This window comes from Leguminivora glycinivorella, chromosome 1, assembly GCF_023078275.1.
Source record: "Leguminivora glycinivorella isolate SPB_JAAS2020 chromosome 1, LegGlyc_1.1, whole genome shotgun sequence".
Taxonomy (NCBI): domain Eukaryota; kingdom Metazoa; phylum Arthropoda; class Insecta; order Lepidoptera; family Tortricidae; genus Leguminivora; species Leguminivora glycinivorella.
In genome coordinates, this window is record NC_062971.1 from 32,875,084 (window position 1) to 32,899,055 (window position 23,972).

Below are 23,972 nucleotides of genomic sequence, written 5' to 3' on the forward strand. Positions count from 1 at the left end.
CTCATCTTGAATGGGATGTATTTGACAATCGACATAAATAAAAGGGCCGATATCGTCTAGTGAGAACGAGGCTCTTTTCAATATTTGTTTCTTTGTTATTTGTTCAAATATGTGAAGTTTAGTATCATCAAATCATTTCTTCATTTGATCAAGGATGTGGTACCAAGTTGAGGTACATGCTTATGTCATTTAAGGTTTGTTTTATAAAAAAAAAAAACACACTCAAATAAACTTTAAGTCTGTATATTTTATTCAAGTATGAGACATGCGCCAAAACATGTGGCTGGAGTGATTAGGTAGAGGAATTGGTTTGAGTTCCGACAATGGAGATTGAAGGCTCTGGACTTATAATGAGAGCTCAAAAGGTTTCTTCGTAATTGCGTGGGAAGTTATTGTGAACTCGTTGAAATTATTACGATAATTATTCCGGTCCAACAGTGTGGATGGAATGAATATTCGCCGCGACCGGGGAACGAGCTAGCAAGAACGGGTTAATAGGACCTATCAGATTCACAACCTGGTATCCCTGGCGGTGCGTGGACTCTGAGAAAGGGGTTATCATGGTTCATTGTCGAGATTCTGATGAGCTGATTTCAAAACTGAGTCGCTAGCAGTTGCATAGTATTGGAATACACACCACACGATTAGAAATGGGGGGATATTTCCGACTGATCTAGAGATATTTTTCTTTTATTCTTTTATTCAATTTTATTGCTTCTTTTGCTAAGTGAGATTGGATTTTTTTACAAACCACTTTGTATTTTATAAAAGAAATCCAATCTGGGGGCGAGTTGTAACAGAACAAGCGTCTATGACGAGGAAATTGACTCGTTATTACATATAAAACTTATGGCGAATCAACTTTTTCTTGACTAACTTTTTGGTGCATATTTCCTTTGGGATTTCATTGGATATTTTGACAAATAATATATTTGAAGCTTTATCACATGTATAGTCACGTCTTCACTCATAAAATTCACTGTTATTCGATGCAAAACAGGTTGGAAAAACATATTTATCAACAAACTACGTTCACATGGATGAAATACTGACACTGACAGTTGTCAACTGAGTAGCGTTCCAATATTATGTCTTGATTTCAATCACAGGTCATAAAAGTTCATAATGATTAGTAGTATACTTTCTGGATGTGTTTAATGTAGCATTTAGAAACAAAAATGATATTTTACTGCGTATTTGATCTACAAATCTAACTAAAACCCTTTAACAAAAAAATATATCTGCATACCTATACTAACCGCAATACATAACTCTTCGTCGCTTAACTAGGTATCAATAAAATTATTCCTATATCACTTTGGAACACGTGCAGTCATGCAGATGTTACTATTGAGAAGCAAAAACGTACGTGCTGAGCTGTCTTGGACATTAATGCCTAAGGCGTACGACTTAGTAAACAAAACAGTTATGACCTTTTACTTATGAGTGTAATTTAGCGGCTATCCATTGTTATTTGTCGCCAGTCGCCCATTTTGTCGCCAGTCGCCCCTTTTGTCGCCATATTTGTCGCCAGTCGCCCCTTTTGTCGCCATAGTTGTCGCCAGTCGCCCCTTTTGTCGCCATAGTTGTCGCCAGTCGCCCCTTTTGTCGCCATATTTGTCGCCAGTCGCCCCTTTTGTCGCCATAGTTGTCGCCAGTCGCCCCTTTTGTCGCCAGTCGCCCCTTTTGTCGCCAGTCGCCCTTTTTGTCGCCTGTCACTCTTTGAATCTATAAAAGGGTCGGAGCGAGCCGACGCGTGTCATTCTTAAAATATCTATAAGACTAACAGTGTCTCTGGCTTTCGTGTGTTATACTGGTGAGTGAAGTTGTTCTACTATTATTTCTCTGTTTCTTTTTACTTGGAAATTATTCTAAGTGATTGTAAACTTTGAAATTGTGTCTTTGTTTGATTGTGCGGGGACAATATCGTCGTACAGTTGGACTTAGACCTGTGGTGGAATTGCTTTACCGTCAGTTGTGGGTTTATTTTATTAGTGTTTATTTATAGTGTAGTGTTACATTTAAATTAATGTGTATAGTGAAGTTTTCTGTGCTTTGTTTCATGAGTGCCGTCAAGCAATACAAAGACTGGGTCGATGTATGGCTGGTGCTTGGAGATAAGTCTGTGTTTGGTTTTGTAGGGAGTAATTCTTGCAAAACTAAGCTTAGATTATAGCACGTAAAGGAAACTTCACTCGTTTGTTTAGTTGGTCAGTAAAATTGAATTTAGTAATTTTCTATGGGGTTATTTTGTGAAAGTTATAAGCCAGATCATTGTTTGTGACAGACTGTTGTCCGGCTAGGCGCTTCTTCCCTTACGGTGTCAAATAAGAGGCGTTTAGGGGTCTTTTTGTTCCAAGTGGAGGGCTTGGGCGCCTTATTTATACTTACAAAAGGCGTACTTTCTCACCGGTCTCAAAGAGTCCAACTGTTAGATGGAAGTGAGGACTTTCACGATTGACGAAAGACATTAGGAGTAATCCTTGCTCACTGAAGTCGGCAGTATTTGAGGCTGGGGTCCTATATATATATATATATATATTTATTTACTCGGTGCTCTAGTCCATGCTGGCGTTGGTCGTTGGGGATTTCGGTTGTGATCGATCCACATCTAAGTAAAGTTGATCGCAGCTGGGTCTCTCATGTGGCTGGTACTGGTGTGTCCTAGAATACTGGATATATACACGGATAGGGCGATCTACTCTCTGCTACCCTAGCCCGCGGGCAAGAGCAGAGGGGGGGATAAGAACTCAAGCCTATAGGTTGCCTATCTCAGCTTCGCTGGCTGAACTGTACAGCTTATGGTAGGGATACACTTGTGCATATTTTAAACACAAGATCTATGGTAAGTGACGGTCTGTGTTTCAGATATGCTAGAATAGGGAAAATGATAGGAATAGGGTAGAGTCACACACTATTTCTATAAAAGTAGAGTTCTTTTATGATTGGTCTTAAATTATAATTGGTCAACGTGTATTGTGGAGAAATAATTTAACTACTACTATTTATATGGTTTTAATGGACTTTAAATGTGGTGTTTATTATCTTAAAATATGTGGTAAAACTGGTAATTTATAAAACCTTTTATTACTTAATTTATCTGAGTGAAATTAATAATTGTGGTAGCAATTTCTGATTCTTCGTGTAGCATCGAGCCAGTGAGTGTTGCTAACTAGTTTTCAAGGTAAATTCTATCAAGTTGGTTAGGGAAACAAACTATTCTTTGGAATAAAAAGCATAGGTTTGTTATAGGGCCCAGTGGCATGCGAGCGCCGTCCACTGATGACAAGTCAAAAGCTTCAAGGAGTTACTAGACTTACTTACTTCGTTCTCAGTAGTAGCAACTACTCGGAGCCTTGATGATACATTAGAAGGATCGAGAAGTTATGGTCTATTAGCAGTATTGGGGAAAAGGGGGTTTAGCTAGTGAAAAGAAACAAAATAAAAAAGGGGGTTAGTTTGTAGATAGATAGCCCTTCAGGCTTACTTGCTTAGGATGCCCAATAATGTGGTTTGATTGGGCCTAAGGATTCCAGACGGTATCGCAAGTTCTCACCCCAAACCGGAATCGAAAATAGAGCGTAGCCGATGTTTTCTAAAATAATTTTTAATATTTATTTCATGTATGTTTCACTCACTAACTTTTATTTAAAAATTTCTTCATTACGTCATTAATTTTCTCACATATAACTTTCTAGGCCTAAATCTGATAAAATACTCTTCTATAACACTATATTATTATGCTACAATAACCTTTATTCTTCTTTAAAATATAAATAAATAAAATTTTAAAAATTAGTCAAAAATACAGCTGATACTCATTAAAGGATCTAGGTTATCGCGGTTCACATCGAAGGGTTCTACTTATTCACGCTAGACGATCACAAGGCCAAATTTACGGGGTATATTTAAAGGGGGGTTAGCTATACTGATGATTAGTCGAGTAAGTAAGTAAATAAGTAAGGTGAGCGGAGGTTTAGTTACAAGGTTAAACAAATTTTGCCACTGAATGAAACACAAATTTTTCTCCACGCCAGCATGATAGTAAACAACTAAACACTCATGACTTTGTTGAATGAATATCGTCACTACTTTAAAAAAACCGGCCAAGAGCGTGTCGGGCCACGCTCAGTGTAGGGTTCCGTAGTTTTCCTTATTTTTCTCAAAAACTACTGAACCTATCAAGTTCAAAACAATTTTCCTAGAAAGTCTTTATTAAGTTCTACTTTTGTGATTTTTTTCATATTTTTTAAACATATGGTTCAAAAGTTAGAGGGGGGGACGCACTTTTTTTTCCTTTAGGAGCGATTATTTCCGAAAGTATTGATATTAAGTATCAAAAAACGATTTTAGTAAACCCTTATTCATTTTTAAATACCTATCCAACAATATATCACGTTGGGGTTGGAATGAAAAAAAAAATCAGCCTCCACTTTACATGTAGGGGGGGTACCCTAATAAAACATTTTTTCCATTTTTTATTTTTGCACTTTGTCGGCGTGATTGATATACATATTGGTACCAAATTCCAGCTTTCTAGTGTTAACGGTTACTAAGATTATCCGCGGACGGACGGACGGACGGACGGACAGACAGACATGGCGAAACTATAAGGGTTCCTAGTTGACTACGGAACCCTAAAAATCTCTTATCTCACGCTGTTCCTCAAAGTTAAAACGCAGTAAGTCTATATGCATTCCATACATACTACAATTTTCTTTTCATTGACAGACGAAGATACAAGTTTTTTTTAAAAGTATTCACCAGGAGACCGGTATTCATATATGTACAGCACATGATACATACCTACAATATTTTGCACGGCTTGCACCATTGCACATCGTGAGTCTATTTATTTCTTAATCGAAGGATATTTTTGGCTTTCATGTTCTAATACCTACTTAATAGAGGTACCTAATAACTCATTGGGTACCTACATAATGATGTAAAAATTTAAGTAATCCATCACATGTTCAAACGGTACCTGGCAGTTAATCGGTACGAGCCATGTTACTCGTATCGGCATTCTTCAATAAAGGCTGCGCTTTTTGCTAAATCAATTATGATCGTACTTTTACTACGATGCAAAGTAGCGTGCTCAAGACCGTACCATGCAGCGATTTCCCTGAAACTATACAGTTCGTCGCTATAAAAGTAGCTTAACGGAATTCGTTTTTCCCTTTTGTAACGTTGTCGATAGCGGAGCAGCCTTAAGTATGTTACCCTGCATAGAACCCCCGTGAATCTGACAAATAATGTCAACAAAGTCATAATTTGTTTGGGTGGGCTTTCCTTTTCATGGTAATGAGAATATCGTGCCTTTCGCGAGCTCGAAATAGCAACTCGGGTCACGCAAACTTTTTAACAAGTACAGCTTAGTAGTTGTCTTCTGCTCGCTTGGATAGGACCGTCTGACGATAAAACTCGCCATGGCATTTTGTAAGTAATGTTATGAGTGTAATTATAGTGGCACTGATAGCCTGTTGGAGCCGCACCTTGGATGAATTATTTATCGTGGACTTGTACAGATGGACGCGGACGTGGGGAATGACGTCGTCACCGCCTTGAGGAGCGATCTCGCGGGGCTGCAGTACAAACGAGATAAATTGTTGTCTGAAGTAAGTATAAGATATAGGTTATATTATTTAGTAGAAAAAATATACATTTGGAATAAAGCTGGCACTGAATTGAAAGGATTTACTCGTATTTACTCATTAAAATCACTTGGTCTTGGACGACGTATAGGTCTAAATTACCTACATTTATAGGTATGGATACTATTAGCCGTGGCTTAACTGAGCTCTTTGGCCATAAAAAACTTGCAATAAGTACCAGCCTTCTCTTCCTGAATTAAGCATTTCTTATAGGTACCAAAGTCTGCTTTGTTCTAGAGGAATATATGGTGACTGAAATAAGAATAAGTTTATTATTCATAAAACTTGCAACATAATATGATTGGGATACTACCTACTTCTATTCTTATCAGTTACTCAGGATTAAATTGTTACAGTCATTGTTATTTTATCTATGGAAGGTACAGCGGGGCAAATCTCGGCTGGGAGGCAAATGTAACACATTCATTCATTTTTTCCATTATTACACTATGATGTTGAGTTCTACATCATCATCATCAACATATCAGCCCTTTTTCGCCCACTGCTGAGCATAGGCCTCTCTTCTAGTACGCCACTTCTCCCGGCCCCGGGCTATTCTCATCCAGTTGTGACCCGCTATTTTCCGGATGTCGTCGACCCAACGAGCCAACATAAGGATACGTACCTTATCGGAATCGCCGTATATATACCTTACCTGTTAATTACTAGGTACCTACACTTGTCTTATTCTAAAAATCTTACAGGTCAGCGATTTGAAAAACCAAATGCTTTCCCGCGATCAAAGAATTTTGGAGCAGCAAGTGGAAATTGACCACCTCCGCGAACAGAATGCCAGGCAAAATGCAGTCATATCATCTCTCCGAAAAAAGATACAAGACCTCGAAGAAATACAGCGTAACCTGCAAGCTGCTCAGGGGAGGAGCGACATGACAGTACAGACTTTACAGAGGGATAATCGATACTACGATGATAAAATAAAAGATTTAGAAAAGAAGCTTCGCACACTTGAACTAGAGTGTCATAACGAAGAGCAGCAAAAAGAGAATGCCCGCTGCCAGTTCCACGATCTCGTACGTCGCTTGTCTGCCGCGTTGGACGCGGAATTCTGCGACACTACACACACCCATTCCCCTGAAAGTCTTATAATCAAAGCGGCGGAGTTGGTGCAAGAGATAACAAGGCTCAAGAACAAATGTATGAACACTACGGAGAACTTGTCGAGTGTGGAACAGGACTTTAGAAGTTGCAGGGATGCGTTGGAGAGAGCTAACGCGGACAAGGACATGCTGCAGCGTCAGGTACCTATTGTAGATCAATATCTAGAGCCAGAGCAGAGCCACTGCCAGTAACCAATTAACCATGCTGTCTGTTTACCAACTCACACTCTTGCAGGTGACATCTCAGCTACTTGACCTGGAGCGCCTGCGCCAAGAGAAAGAGTCCCTGTCCGTACAAACAAGAGTTCTGGACCGCGAGCTGCACGAGGCCCGCGAGAAGCTGTCTCACTGCTCCAAGAACCTGAGCGTCGTCACCGACAACGTCAATCAGAATGAGTCCATGATCGTGCAGCTCAAAGGTGAGTAGATCGTGATTATATCTTAGCTGCTTGAGCTGAACAAACTATAGCAGGAGTAGGTATCAATAACTCCGTACAAACGTGACCAACCAAGAACCTGAGCGTCGTCATGGACGTCAACACGAATGACGAACGACACGAATATTTGATCGCCATTGTCCGAGGTGTGCCATGATCGTGCAGCTTGTCTCATTTCGATCAGATATTTGTTAGGTAAGGGAAAGGTATATTTTTCGGCTATTAATTTTAATTTTAATCTTGCAAGCTTTCTTGCTTTGCCAAAAATAATGTGATCGTAGAAAGCCAACTCTCTCCTCCTTAAATGGCTAAGCTCTATCTAGTATCTATTCTTTTCATAAAATATCTCCGTACAAAATTTTCATCTTAAGTACCTTAAGTACCTAACCAATTTCAGAGGACCTCCGTCACCGCGACGAGAAATACCAAAGACTGCAAACGGAGTTCCGCAACACAATGGAGTCCATCGCGATCCTCCTGAGCCTGCCCACGCGGTTCGTGGAGGCGCACGAGACCACCATCAAGGACAGGATCCGGGAGATACTCAGCGACAACAAGGATAAAACTGTGGTATGTAATTAGCTGGTAAAAGGTCATACCCATTCGGTTTAGTACTGTTTGGTCGCCAAAATTTCGTAACCGGCTACAAACCGGGAATCTTGATTCCCATTTTGTAGCCGGTTACGTATGGAGCCAGAGTAGTACCGTCTGGTAACTAATAGCAATAATGTAATTAATAGCACGTTAGCTGATGTACTGCAGTGGTTTACTGTCAACAATTTACTTCTTAATTCTAAGAAAACCAAATGTATTCGATTTTCTCTGCCGAATGTTAAACCAATCGATACAAAAATACTTTTGAATGATGAATGCTTAGAGATGGTAGATACAACACTGTTTCTTGGTTTAACATTGGACAAAAATCTACAATGGAGTCCTCATATAAAGAAACTAGCAAGCAAATTAAGTTCAGCCGCATACGCCGTTAGGAGAATCAGGCAACTGACTAATGTTGAGACAGCTCGCCTAGTGTATCATAGTTATTTTCACAGTGTAATGTCATACGGTATTCTGGTTTGGGGCAAAGCAGCTGACATACAGACTATCTTTGTATTACAAAAGAGAGCCATTCGTTCTATTTACAACTTAGGAACACGTGAATCAGTAAGAGAACTCTTCAAAGAAATTAATATCTTAACTGTAGCTTCCCAATACATTTATGATAGTATAATTTATGTTGTTAAGAATTTAGACTGTTTCACTAAGAATTCTGATATCCATAATTATAACACTAGAAACAAAAATAAGCTTGCCATAAAGAAGTTTCGTGTCCGTAAAGTACAGAAGTCATTTGTTGGGCAATGCATTCATTTTTATAATAAGTTACCTGACACTGCTTTGAGATTACCCCTCCCAGCTCTTAAGAACTACTTAAAAAAATCATTGATGTTAAAGGCTTATTACAGAGTCGAGGACTATTTGACAGACAAACATGCATGGCCCGAACCAGAAACTACAAAAAACGAATAGCAATTAAAATAATTGTATTATGTATAGAGGACACAGTTCAGATAAGAAAGCACATCAAATATTTTATATTTTATGTTGTGTAGGTAAATTACATATTTAATGATATTGAGATTCATATTATCTTTTTCTTCTATGACAATTTGATATGTTTTCTCTGAAGAAGAACGACGTATTATTAAGCAATAATATAATTTATTGAAATTGATTTCCATAGAGTACCTAGTCTGTTCATATTCTTTGATGAATACTTTTGCATGTTAAATTGTATGTTGTTATTTAATGCATGTTAATTATAAGATGTAATGTTTTGAAAAGAAGTTGCCCGCCGAGTTTCTTGCCGGTCCCATAGTGGATACCCCCCTCCCAACTGAGGGGGGACTGAAATCTTCTCGAGGCTGAGGCGTAGGGTTAGAGCCGGCGTAGCTTTATTTGACGTTCATATGCGCATTGTAATATGCCTACTTGAAAAATAAATATTTCATTTTCATTTTAAGTTCTGTAACTGGCTACAAATTGGGAATCTAGATTCCCATTTTGTAGCCGGTTACGTATGGGGCCAGCGTGGTACCGTTTGGTAACTAAGTTTTGTAAGTGGCTACATAACGGGAATATAAAATTCCCTGTTTGTAGCTGGTTACGTATTGGGCCTGAGTTATTTATTGATCGGAGTTTCTACCAAATTGAAGCTAGGACGGTGTACATACGGACAGACGAACAGAGCGAAACTATAAGGGTTCCTGGACAACCAAGTTGACTACGGAACCCTAAACAAATTACACAATGTCAGCATTATTCGAATAAATCATATATTCATGACGGCAAAAAAATCCCATTTTGTAACCAGTTACAATACGGGATATTTTTTCCGTTTGGACACTGGTTGCCAACCATGGCTACGAATCGGTAATTAAATAGTCTCATTTTGTAACCGATTACAACACGAGATTCTTTTTCTCGTTTCGAAGCCGATTACGTGGTTACAAATTTGAAGCCAGTTATGAATTGGGATTTTTTTCCTCGTTTCGAAGGTTGGTTGCCAATTTTTAGTTACGAAACGGTACTAAAGGACCATTTCTGAATCTGCATAAGATGCTATATCAGTCACTTTTTTGTTTAATTTCTAACTTAAAAAAATCAATCTCAAAAAATCATGGCATGGATGGTGGTCAAAGTTGAATGATTTTTTTAGCATTTATCATGAACTGACTTAACAACACAGTTGCCATCTAAATTACCGATTCATGATTTGATACAAACAAAAAATATCTTCTAGAGGATTTAAAAAAAAAGGAAGAGGAGTAAAAATAAATCTTATTTTGAAAATTACTCGAAACCTGTGAACAATTTACTGAGGTCATGTTAGGTTGTTTGAGTCCCGTGTCAGTGTCACCGTGGCGTGGTACTTCTGGCCTCTGGGGCACCCTGTATATGTAATGCCACAGAATACATCATCATCCTCTTTGCGTTGTCCCAGCATTTGCGACGGCTCATGGGAGCCTGGGGTCCGCTTTGACAACTAATCCCAAGATTTGGCGTAGGAACTAGTTTTACGAAAGCGACTGCCATCTGACCTTCCAACCCAAATGGTAACTAAGCCATATTGGAATTAGTCCGGTTTCCTCACGATGTTTTCCTTCACCGAAAAGCGACTGGCAAATATCAAATGACATTTCGCACATATAAGTTCCGAAAAACTCATTGGTACAAGCCGGGGTTCGAACCCGCGACTTCCGGATTGAAAGTCGCACGCTCTTACCGCTAGGCCACCAGTATATGTACATAATACTACAAAAATTCAAAGTTAGATTTACCTAGCGTTTTTATACTTACAAATTGAACACGTTTACCTGTTTCGTAGCAAATCGACGCGCTACGCGAGAAGCTGGGCATGGAGTCGCAGCAGCTCAGCCGCGCGGCGCACGCGCACGACCAGGCCTCCACGCGCGTGCGCATCCTCGAGGACGAGCGCAACATGCTCGAGGGCAAGGTACCTATAGGTATCTTTCACATGAGAAAAAAAAAATGCTCGACGGCAAAGTACATTTACCTTACACCGGAGAGAATATTAGAAACATGATTTATGGCATAGTACCTTTTACTGGAAGGTGAGCGCAACATACTCGAGGATAAGATACGTGGTGCCGTAACCGAATGGCATTTCTGCGACGCGAAACGAAAACGAAACGCCGTTAAAGGTAGTCTGACTCTGTCGCGCCAGTACGCACGAGCGATAGAGATAGATATCTACGAGCGTTTCGTTTCGTGAGCGTTTGTGCCATTCGACTACGTACCCTGTACCTTTTACCTCTACCTGTAGAACCAGCGCAACATGCTCGAGGCCAAGACACCTTTACGTTTTACTGGAGGACGCTGCATGCTCGAGGGCAAGGTATCTTAACATTCTTAACCTTGAAAGGTTAAGAATGTTACCTTTAATTAGCTAGCAAAGCGACGCACTATGCGAGAAGTTAAGCTTGGATTGGCGTACACCCGCTCAAACAGGCATCTTCTGGGCGAGCTCACTCCATTGTAGTAGGCTTGTGTCGTTCACGAACTATGAACTGTTAGGAATAAAATCCCATCAATGACCGAAATGAACTGAATCTTACCGTGCTCTGAGAATCGGTCTTTGCTCATTTAGTTCAGTACAGGATCGGCGAACACGAGCGGTTTGGATCGAGAACGAATGTGTGACTGCGCCGACCGAGAGTGAGAGCAGAGTAACAAAAAAAGTCAAGTTTTCATATTAAACTTCGGTTACTTACAACCTTTCGGCCCGGAATGTTACTATCTGTAGACTATTCGTATCATTTTGACACTACTCGGTCCCATTCGTTCTGATCTTTCCTACCGCAACGGTCGCTGGTCTGGCTGAACTAAATGAGCAAAAGACCTAAAAGAGCGTACTAGTTCGTGGGAGCGACTGAACGAGATCGGAGCGCTCCGATCAACGAACGAAACGGCACAAGCCTACATTGTAGGCCTTTAAACGCAAATGCTCGAGGGCAAGGTACCTTTATCATTCAACCTTGTGTCAGTTGTGTCGTCAATCTTCATATAGCCATTCCGCGCTATGCAAGCTTGGGAGGTATGGAGTCCGAAGGTACAGTATGCCAAGAACAGTCTGCTATTCCCAAAGGTTGACTGGTAGAGAATTATTATTGCTATTAAGTTTGGCTGTTGTACATTGTTTGTATATTGTGTTTCTTTGTTCAATAAATATCAAAATAAATAAACAGTAGGTAGGTCTAAACTAGAGATGGGCCGAATATGGACTTTGCCGAATACGAACATTCGGCCGAATATTCGGTTACGCCATATTTTTAAAGAGGATGTTCATTAAAACTATTAAATGATTTATAATGGTTACATATGTTACTACAACTATGTTCTTATGATGTACTGGATAACTAAAACTTAGTTAAAACAAAATGAAGTTTGAACTCTTCTCAACTCTTAAACTACGGTGTTCTAACTTTTTTACAAAACCATTGTATTTATATTTTGATTTGACGCATAGGTAGTTATCTCTTTTTAGTAGTTCCTTAGAAAGCTACTAAAATAGGAGCTTATTATCCAATGGAACGTAAGATCTTCATTAGTTATTTACTTTGTTTATTCGGTAAATGTTGAACATTGAAAAACTTGCCGATATTAACCGAATATTCGGCCCATCTCTAGTCTAAACGAAATGTATTATCGATTACTAATATTATTATATTATGTATCGATACCTACTATTATAGATGTATTTATTTATTTCCCAGGTCCACAAGCTAGAAGCAGAATTGGCTGCGATCGAGCTCACCAGGGACAACTTACGCAAGGACAAAGCTAATGTAATCCTCAACCGACTGCAAATACAACTTTTAGACAGCTTATGCAAAAGTAAAACTATAAAAGCAAAGACGATAGAGTATTATAGAGAGTTACTGTCGAAGTAAAATGTGTAATCACAGTGCATAGACTGCCATCTCTTGACACAGGCTTAAAACTTTTGAACCTCAGTTTTGACAATTTGGCCCATATACTTAGCTTGATATATTTTAAAATGTCAAATATTAATATTAGCGCCATCTAGCTGAGCGTACCCCAAAGGTGTAATGCCATCTAGGCCACCGTACCTTTTTCTGTATGGTACTGAGGTACGTTTTTTTCTTAGACTTTATCTGTCTACAGAGTGGGGCCTGTAACCAAGGTGAAGAATTGAACTGTAGGCTATTCTCCTTATACTGATCAACATTTGTTCAGTGACTTTTAAAAATTATGAAGTCTTTAAATTTTTAATTTTTCATACAAATAAATATTAGCTTCAATGTACGCCATTATTGTTGTCATTGACGTTGTCTGTCACACTTTAGACTTAACAGAATTCGCAATACATTACCTCTTAGAAAAAACTTTCAAGGGTAATAAAATCAAAATACAAGTTATTTTTAAAAGTCGCCAAACAAATGTTGATCAGTATAAGGAGAATAGCCTACAGTTCAATTCTTCACCTTGGTTACAGGCCCCACTCTGTATACGGAGTTATATATCTCTTTGTATAAAAGTAATGTTTTACTTCACTTTTATTTAATTCACTCCACTGAACATTAAACCTAACATTCTTTTCAATGAGATTTTTTGATTTCTCTACGCTTATTGGATGGTCTCTGTAAAATCAGATTGTTTTCTGAGAAATAATCTTATTGTTCCAGTTTGTAGCATTCCTCGAGCGTCTAAGCAGAACAATGAACATGGACGAACTGACGCAAGACATCGGCATCGAACTGCACACCGACTCAATCATACACCGCGCGGAACAACTAGCCCGGCTCGAGAGCGACAAGATCGTGGACAAGGTGAGAGCAGGACGAAGCGTGTGCGAGTGAGACAGCACATCGGCATCGAACTGCACACCGACTCCATCATACACCGCGCGGAGCAACTAGCCCGGCTCGAGAGCGACAAGATCGTGGACAAGGTGAGAGCAGGACGGAACGAGAGCGAGCGAGACAGGACATCGGCATCGAACTGCACACCGACTCCATCATACACCGCGCGGAGCAACTAGCCCGGCTCGAGAGCGACAAGATCGTGGACAAGGTGAGAGCAGGACGGAACGTGTGCGAGCGAGACAGGACATCGGCGTCGAACTGCACACCGACTCCATCATACACCGCGCGGAACAACTAGCCCGGCTCGAGAGCGACAAGATCGTGGACAAGGTGAGAGCAGGACGCAGCTTGTGTGAGCGAGACAGGACATCGGCATCGAACTGCACACCGACTCCATCATACACCGCGCGGAGCAGCTAGCCCGGCTCGAGAGCGACAAGATCGTCGACAAGGTGAGAGCAGGACGGAGCGTGTGCGAGCGAGACAGGACATCGGCATCGAACTGCACACCGACTCCATCATACACCGCGCGGAGCAGCTAGCCCGGCTCGAGAGCGACAAGATCGTGGACAAGGTGAGAGCAGGACGGAGCGTGTGCGAGCGAGACAGGACATCGGCATCGAACTGCACACCGACTCCATCATACACCGCGCGGAACAACTAGCTAGGCTCGAGAGCGACAAGATCGTCGACAAGGTGAGAGCAAGACGGAGCGTGTGCGAGCGAGACAGGACACCGGCGTCGAACTGCACACTGACTCCGTCATACACTGCGCTAATCTACATGATACTGCGTTTTATCTGCAGTAAGTCTAAGTAACACCCTAGAAAAGAGTACCTAAAGTATACTCGTATGTAGTATGCAGCGGTATGCTGTATGAAATGTCCGTACATTGCGGTCTTTAGTAATTAATATATATACTTAGTACTTACCTATCGACCGCGGGTGTTGAACATCCATATCTTCATCCTTATTTTGAGGTACCAGAAGCGACTTCAAGCAATCACAATAAAAAATATGTTTTTGTTTTATTAATAGTCTGGGGCTATTTTTGGTCGTGATAATACTACACCGATTTATTTATAATTTAATAGTTAAAGTTAACGGTATTAACGTTAGAGACAAAAGTCAACTTCAGTGAGATCATTTTCAACTTATAGCCATGATTGTGGTTTCGTGATCTGTCCGACTTTTGACTCATGCCTAAATTGCCTAAGTCCTCAAAATTCGCATTATTTCATGCAAACACATTCTGTTCTGACGTAAGCCCAGTTTAGTCCAGTTATCATTTAGTGATAATTAAATATTTGCGAAGGTCCAATATATACAGGAATTTAACTACCATCTGGTAAAAATAGTAACCTACTAAAAATTAAGATATAAGCCAAATTTATGCCAACACATATATTTTGAGGTCCAATTTGTCTTTACAAATTGACAAAAAATAACAAGGCTATGTGGTACAAATAAGGGTGGAATCACACCTAAAAATCTGAAGAATATCGATGTGCTTTCAACTTTTTAATGCTGATAGATGTGGTTCCATCCTAAGATGGTACTTCTGATGAAGGTTTAAAGGCGCGTCTATACATTTGACGAACGCGGGCGAATTAAATCTCGTGAATCAAGCAAATGCTTGCCTACGTCTTCACCAGATCTAGACTAGAACCTTTACATACATGACAATTCTATAAAGTAACAATTAATATTTTGTGTAGCTGCTTTATTACGGATACTATGGCACGCTGCCTCGCCTGCGCAGGGAGCGATCTTTCCATGACTTGCCTTACCTTAAAGAAGTAAGAGACATTCCAACCCGGCATGCTACACTGAATATCATTATTTATCAATAATATTGACCGCTAACTAGAACCGAATGGGCACTTAATGACTTGGGTATTTTATATATTATGTCACGCACAGTAATATGCAGACAGCACGGTGTAAAACGGTTATAATGAGCTATCGGGACTGCACCGCAATTAAGTATTTTTTCTCTCTAAAGAGTTGCGAAAAACGCTCCAACGAAAGCGTTTTTTGAGACCGAGATCGAGGCACGAAGCAAAGGTTACAAAAAAAATGCTCCGAGCGATATCTATTCCCTGACCAGTGATGTGCCGTTTTCGGGAGAAGCACCCAAGGAGAAATAATCATAATGAAGATAAAAGCTTCGAACGTGCAAGCCCGACGACGCTGAAGTTGACCACTTAACAAATGTATGGCGATCAGCGTCAAGCGTGATGCACTCTTGGAGCGTCTACCTAAGTATAAAGTTTGAACTTCGCTCGGATCAGTTTTTTTTTTGTAATCAAGATATTGAGTATCTTTATTACCATCGTAGAATCGATAAATCTATCAATTAGAATGGTTGTCAAATTTATTTCACGGTTGGACGTTGATCGATTGGCTATCAATCGATTTGAGTGATAACAACCTATAACAACGTATTTAGTGCATTTAAGTAGCCTTATCTTACATTGGAATCACCCTTCATCATCGTCACTCATTGAATGTAGTTATTTCTATCAATACATACATTGCAATGCAAGTTTATTTCATTTATTCCGTAGGTAGAAATTAAAATCTGATATGGTATAAAGATGCGTCCGAATCTAGCGAAATGCAACAAACACGCATCTTCGTAAAGGACTGGTTTCACCAAAAGCGAGCACCTTAGCTATGAGTTATCGGTGATAGAAACGAACAAGAGTTACAATAGTCGCTCCCGTGTAAATAAAAGAGACGCGATGATAGCGCGAGCGAATTACGCCGTGGCTTGCGTGGGCGATATGGAGTTCGTCGCCGAGCGCAAGCCTTTCGATATAGGTGGGACCAGGCGACGGTCGCCGACCGTCGCCCAAAAGTTCGTCGTCGAACCAGTGCCTAAAAGGCAAATGTCGCTGTGCAATGGCTAAATCTGGATGCATCTTTAACCATTTTACGCTGTCTGATGTTGCGTGCTTTTTACAGACAGCAGTGGTGTACCAACTGCAAAGACGGATAAGGATCCTCAGGGAACAAATCCAAAGGAAGGACCTGCACCTGGACCTGTTACGACGCAAACTGAGTGTACAGGTAAATCGGTACAAGCAATACAAGGCACACTTTAAAATACCTGTTTATTAATTAACGATTTACAAGGAAAGTAAACAAATCATTGTCAAAAACTATAACAAATGGGACAGCTTTAGTATGTTTTGACAGTGATTTGTTTATGTTTGCGCCTAACTATGCGGTACAGCAACGAGTTATTCAGTCCACTAATTTGCATATTTGTATGTTATACCAGTTTATCCATATCACATGGCATAGCGCCACGAGTATTTAGTAATCTGACGGAAGTGCTAAGATCTTATAATTTCCAAATGATAGGTAATCCAAACATAAAAAATCTTGTTAAACGCTATAGAAGCAAGGTACATTTTACATATACATATTTCTGAACATTAGAAAAAATTACGTCCGTTCATCTTACATTTCCGCTTCAACTCGTCACGATTCAAAGCGAAACCTCTCCATCAATGTTCACCGATGGAAACCAAATCGTTCGTAGTTAGATACTATTCGTATGTAGTTACTTACCTACTAGTAGCAGCCTTGCCGCGGGGCATAACTGTACAGGCACTTCCCGTCTCATATTTGTATAGATAGCTACCTGTTATACGATTATGCATTGCTCAAATGACTGTGATTATCTGATTATCGATACTAACTTCATTATACCGGTATATTTGGATAGGCTTCTAATTACCAAAACACGCACGATTAACATACATAATTGTGATCGTGATATACCTATCTACTTATTGTAATTGCTGAATTATTACCATTTGTCTTCGTAAATCAGTACGCCTTTACGACCCTGACAGGAGGAGTCATCTCGCGTGCGCGCCGTGCTGCAGGCCGAGCGCGACGAGGCGGCAGCGCGCAGCAAGAAGCTCGCGCGCCAGTGCGACAAGCTGGCCGCGCAGCTCGGCGACGCGCGCGCGCAGCTGCGGGACCTGCACGCGCAGGTCGCTGATGCGGCCGAGTACAAGGTGAGTGGAGTGGGACCACTGCCGGGTAAGGTGAGCGTGCCGTGCTGCAGGCCGAGCGTGGCGACAAACTTCCGGCGCAGCAGAGAAGATGACACGACTGCAAACAAGGCAGGTATGCAGAATGAACTCACGCCCAGTCGGGTACCTAATCTAGCTGCCTCTATGCTATGAGACGCGATAAGGCTTCTTCATCCTTCTTATTATCATTTTGCGGATACAATTCGAATGGCAAGAATTATAATAAAATCCGTACGTCGGTCTAAATAAAACGATGATCTAAATGATCAGATCAGTAGAACGGTCTTTGCATTGTAACTATCGATTAACGAGTTATGTGTATCAAAGTAAACAGTATTTTTTAACTTAACTTATTCATTTATCAACCCTATTTGCATGAATAAATGTAAGAGCAAGGTTAGATGAATTTATACATCAACATCACTTGCCGTGATCTCATTCATCGGTGTTGTCTTACTTGTTCTGTCTTGATTTATGTGCTCGATTAGACTAGAAGTTATGTGTATCATCATAATGCATCGAGTTGAATTACTGATCTAGATTGCTGAGAATTTCCAACTAAATAAGACCTGCTCTAGGCAATAAATTGTTCATCCTTCAGTACAGTAACCACTAACTATGAAGTCACAATGAATCAATAGATGTAGAATTACCTATAGTAGGTAGATATCTAACCTTAATTTCATACTTAGATAGTTCGTAGCTTGGATGGAATTTTTGAGTCGGCAACCTTTATAAACGGATAATAAGTATCGTGTTCGGCTGCTAGCTTGCTAGCTGATAAAAAGCCTTACATTTAGGTACCTACCTACTGTAGGTACTGGTGATCCCACACTGGCAAACTGATAGCGCGCCATCGCGCTGTCCCTCACACACCATGTTACCTAACATTTATAACAGCCAGTGTGGGAGCACTATACCTGCTATAGATATATAAAAGCTTTAATTTTAATTATGACATGTCGCCTATAAAGTTTGCTACAATATTCTGCTGGACAAAGAAGTAAAAAACATAAAATTCATATTAGGTATACGAATTAAGTAATTGGTCCAAATAATGTAGGCTTTAGTAAAATGTATTGGCTACAGATAACCTCGCTAGAACGAGCGCGCAAGATCGAGGAGCTGCAGAAGAAGCTGGACGAAGCGGAACTGCTGCGGGCGCGGTACAACCGCAAGGTCAACGTGCTCAAAGACCAGGTGGGACTCTTGCCCGTTCAGATAGTCCCTTTATTTATACCTAGTCTCAAATTGTCTTTAAAACTTGTTTTAAATTTTTCATATCGGCGTGCAGCTAAATTTCTTGCAATCTGCAACAACTAAATCTTTATCAGCAACTAACTAACAGCAACTCTGCAAATAAAGATACTCTAATCCTTTTTTCCTAATTCCTATGCGCCCTAATTTCGGGAGCCCTTGCTCGACCTACAAGCATAATTTGTGGAATTGTTTATCTTGTTACTATGTTTACTTACATCCAAGGTCCGGAACACTGGAGAGACCTTCGAGCAAGAACGGACCACGTCAGAGCACCAGATCAATATGCTGCGCGATGACCTGGCCCGCACTAAAGAAGCGCTGGCCGAAAGTCACAGGAGAGAGGCGCAACTCACCAGCTTTAGGTAACCTATTATCTCTAATTGATATTTAATAAATAATAACTAATTTTTTGGGGACACCTTACATTCAAAAAAATTCAAAATTCAAAATTCTTTTATTTATCAAACATGGTTTCTTAAGGTGTCGAATCCTCCTTTTAAGTTTCACACTTCGCACCTTTAGAATTGTACCGACCTAATGTTCATACAAGTTGTATGACTAAAGGTGCGACTTGTGTTAGGAGGAATTCGCTCCTTCATACAAGGTGTTAAATACCTGTACATAGATCGGCCTAGCCCCAAACTAAGCATCGCTTGTAGTACCTATGTGAAAGAAAAATATTGTAACTAATATTTAAAATTTTCAATTATTTAGGAACTCGATAGCCAAACTCCTTGGTATCCTGGTGCCGTCATCGGTGTCGGACTTCGAGATGGTCTCCCGACTACAGAAGCTAATAGACGCCCATCACGACTTCACAATCGTGTCGCGTCGGTACGACGACCCGACGCTACTTCGGGCGTCGTCTCGTTCGCCGCCCCCGTCGCGCTGTCGCACGCGGACCCCTGACAGGTTTACCCCTCTCTTGTACAGATGGTCCCCCCCCCCCCCCCAGACGCACACCGCCGTGCTGGCATTATCTACTATTCGACATTTAGTATTTAGCAGGACAAGATTCAACTTGAGATACTTCCTCACCTTCAAACGTTTTCGTAAACCATATACTAATTCAATCACACCAATCAACGCTGTCCCAACTTATTGCGATCACTTCAAAAAGCATTTGTTTCCAGATCACTCCGCTACGATGACTCAGGGTACGCGGACCCGGCCTTTGACCTGGAGGACGACCTGTACAAGGCGCGCGCTGCCTTGTGACCCTCGCGCTCCCGTCGTCGCGCTCGCTTCTAGAAGCATCTTTACACTGTTAATGGATGGTGCTAGACGTAAAATTCGGCATTATACAGACAGCTGGTGAATGATGCGCTGACCTGGCACTTTATTTAGAGGACGACCTGTATGCAAGGCTAGTGCTGTATTAACACGCGCTCCTTGACGCTCTTCTAAGCCGAGTCGTCCGCAGAGTTCCACTTTATACAGGCAGTTACTTATTTAGAAGACGATTTTGCACAAGGCTTCCCGTCGTCGCCGAGCTCAGTTTAGAACCAAATCTTTATTAAATTGTTAATGGATGGGGATGGCCGTAAATGGACCTGTAGCTACACGGGGTCTTGCGATCAACATGGTTCAGACGCTGCATGTCAAGCCGGACGAAACTTTATTTGTCGAGCAACTGTCATGTCTCTGCTAACGCGCATTTAAAACCTTTATAGCTTGTCAATATAATTACAATAGAATCGCAAGCTTGATACATCATCAAAGACGTAAATCATTGTTTTTAAAACTGCTTTCGTTTCTAAGAAGAATAAAGATAGAATCGTCAAAGACAGTGCAGGCAAAGCTAAAAATTAATTTAAAATAAAAATTAACACTTAGTTTTTTTTATGTATGTATATACGTAATTATTTTGTGAGCTGAATCCAGATCCAATTTTTTTGTATTTAATAAGATTAAACTAGAAGACAGGTCGCCTGATGGTAAGCGATCACTCCCGCCTATGGACATCCAAAACACCAGAAGGATTGGAGGCGCGCTTCCATTTATTTTCACATCGTAAACGTATACATCATCAATATCATCATAGAATACGTTGTACGTTCTTCGAACGGCCACTGTGAAAATTCTTTGTTGGCCCCATTCCCCGAATGACCACATTTCCCCGAATTACATACATAATACGAAACCCCTATAAAAAGTGACCTTTTCAACACGGATCCGTTTTATCCGAAATATCCGGATATCCGGATCCGCCGAAATATCCGGATCCGAAAAATCGGCGGATCTTGCAAACCCTACTCCTAATGCGCGTTTAAAAGCTTTATAGCCAATATAATGTACCTACCTAATATAACCGCAAGCTACAAAGTTACAAATTGAATTTAAAATAAAAATTAACAACAAATTTATTTACATCGTATATACATCATTATACAAAGTTACACGGTAGCAACTTAGCATAAATAATAAATATACAAGCCGTGCGGGGTCCATGACAAGATATAAAGTGGGCCATTATCAAATCGGTTAACTACTGGTACGTGAAATTAACCCATTCCATTAATGTTCTCAGATATAAGCTAATTAATCATGAAATCAATCGACTTGTTACATTAGCGCCTAATTTTTATCGCAGTTCATTTGATTATCTAATTTATAAAACTCCAACCGTAAAGCTTCTCGAAATAGAAGTACAAGCTTATATCTAAAATACGAAATAGTTTTAGCCATTTACGTGGAAATCAATAAAAAACAGACAAATAATCAAACGCATTACTAAGATATGCCCCAAATACTTACATCATTTATTATTCCTTAGTTCTATTTTTATGTTGCCTACTGCCTAGGTATGTCCTCATAAATAATGTATTAAGTAATTGTACAATACATCAAGTCTGAGTACGTATATCGTATCCGAAACGATGGAGACAAGATTTGGCTGAAGTAGGTACCTAATCAGCAACAACATCAATAGTAAACTACGAAAAAACTCAAAAACTTCAGTATCGTTTTTAATCTTATCTTAGTGATGTGTATGACTGTTTGTCAATGTGTTTTAAAGTATAGACTTAGGGCCAGTTGCATCAACCACATTTGACAGACACATCATCGTCACGCAGCAGACGTCTATAGAACTTCCCAAACAATAAAATTTAACGAACGCTGTAACGGTGACAGACGTTTTGGTGCAACCGACCCTTACAGACAAATAGGCAAGTAATCATAATCAAAGTCCCCGTTGATCGTTCTAAACCATTTCCGAACTATTGTATTTTAAATACCTACAAGTATCACGCTTTCACATAATGACAATACACAATCAACGGTAAGCATTCGTCATATGTTTTACACGGAACCTAATGGTTTTGGTCAATATTCTGGGAATCAACTGTAATTAAATGCAGCCAATTATTTTTTTGTGGTGTCTAATGGTTATTGTTCTTAAAAAGTAATTTTACTGGTTTGCCTTGCGTAGGCATGCGTAGGTATGCGACAAAGCCACTAACCTAATGTATTTGATTTAAGTAATACAGTTACCTACTCGTATAAATCATGTTCCGTGTTCTTTGATATAAGGCAAAGTCCTCTTCCGATATTTCGGAAAAGCACGCAAGTCTATTGAAGAAAGCGGATCTGTGTGACCTCTGTTTAATTATGTATTTACATTGTATTTGTATGTACCTAAGTATTATTGGCAGAGGGCGGAATTGCTCATGGCAAAAATAAAACGTCAATAAAGTTGGCACGTTCTTTTTTTATCGACTGTCGATAAAACTGAAATTATCAGTATACAGTTGAGTGGTTTTTTCGTAAGTAAGTCAACCATAACATTTTTATCCATATGTTGTCTGTGTTTCGTTTTGATATTAACAATACAACAACACAAAAATTATTTTCAACGTGAATTAAGAAGCCTAGTGACAGAAATGATAATCAAAGTCAAAGGTCATACAATCAATCTAATCAAAGAGGTCAAAATCAAATGGTCGAATAGCTAATCAGAGGTCATGTTAAAGTCAGAAATGTAAAAGGTGACTGAATTTATCGATAGCTGAAAAATTTAAAATGTCGATAAAATTTAACGTTCGAACTCTATTGACGTTTGATTTTTGCCATGAGCGATTCCGCCCTCTGATTATTGGTCTTTAATATCACGCACTGAAACTTGAATAGTTTCATGTGCTCTGCCTACCCCTTCATGGGATACAGGCGTGATTGTATGCATGTATGTGTAATATCACGCGTAGAGTGTCCTTAATTAGTTGTTGTGTGAATTTAGTCTAATTGTAATTTCTGCAAGTCTATTGGTCTATTAAGGCAGGATGTCAAACTAGTGGTTGTTGTTTAGTTTGGTTGTTACTTAGTTCCTATTATGTTAACAGTCTTCCACTTGTGAGCAATGTAACAACAAGAAAACCTTACTTTACTCTAAAGACATGATGAATTAGTTAAAACGTTATTATTAAGTAACGCCTGTCATATCTATCTATAATGTATATTAAGTATATAACAAATAAGTGAATAATGTTGTAAGTTGTTATACTATAACAAATAAGTGAATAATGTTGTAAGTCGTCACTTAGTAATTTTGTCTCTATAACCTAACCACAAAATTAAAATTTTGAAAAAACCCCCGACCGCGACATAGTGGACCGATTTTCATGAAACATGGCTAAGAACACTCCCGACTAACTCAGCTTTCAGACAAAAAAAAACTAAATCAAAATCGGTTCATCCGTTCGGGAGCTACGATGCCACAGACAGACACACACACACACAGACAGACAAACAGACAGACAGACAGACAGACAGACAGACAGACGGACAGACAGACAGACACGTCAAACTTATAACACCCCTTCGTTTTTGCGTCGGGGGTTAAAAACAAAATTGAAAATGTGTTCAAAACTTCAAATCGACTATACATATTTATTATATGGGATAGATATTACCTATACCCACGTATATCCACGATGTGGAAAAACTACAAGATTAAATGTAGCTCCTCCAATAAAAAAGATCTCACAGTACCTATGGGTATTAAATATTGAAGAAATGTTAAAATATAAGCGCACTCATT

General features: G+C 39.9%; 1 protein-coding gene across 1 annotated transcript in view; it reads left to right on the forward strand.

Annotated features, from left to right (window-relative positions):
* LOC125229880 (coiled-coil domain-containing protein 170) overlaps nt 1-20,250 on the forward strand; it is a 32,730-nt gene extending 12,480 nt beyond the window's left edge. Inside the window, exons 2-15 of the mRNA XM_048134851.1 lie at nt 5,529-5,618; nt 6,359-6,913; nt 7,008-7,191; nt 7,607-7,779; nt 10,598-10,726; nt 12,507-12,578; nt 13,440-13,583; nt 15,338-15,418; nt 16,590-16,694; nt 17,489-17,656; nt 18,764-18,874; nt 19,157-19,296; nt 19,649-19,846; nt 20,068-20,250. Coding sequence (XP_047990808.1) covers nt 5,529-5,618; nt 6,359-6,913; nt 7,008-7,191; nt 7,607-7,779; nt 10,598-10,726; nt 12,507-12,578; nt 13,440-13,583; nt 15,338-15,418; nt 16,590-16,694; nt 17,489-17,656; nt 18,764-18,874; nt 19,157-19,296; nt 19,649-19,846; nt 20,068-20,152 — 2,235 coding nt within the window. The 3' untranslated portion in view covers nt 20,153-20,250. The remainder of the gene's footprint in view (nt 1-5,528; nt 5,619-6,358; nt 6,914-7,007; nt 7,192-7,606; nt 7,780-10,597; nt 10,727-12,506; nt 12,579-13,439; nt 13,584-15,337; nt 15,419-16,589; nt 16,695-17,488; nt 17,657-18,763; nt 18,875-19,156; nt 19,297-19,648; nt 19,847-20,067) is intronic.
* The last annotated feature ends 3,722 nt before the right edge of the window (nt 20,251-23,972 follow it).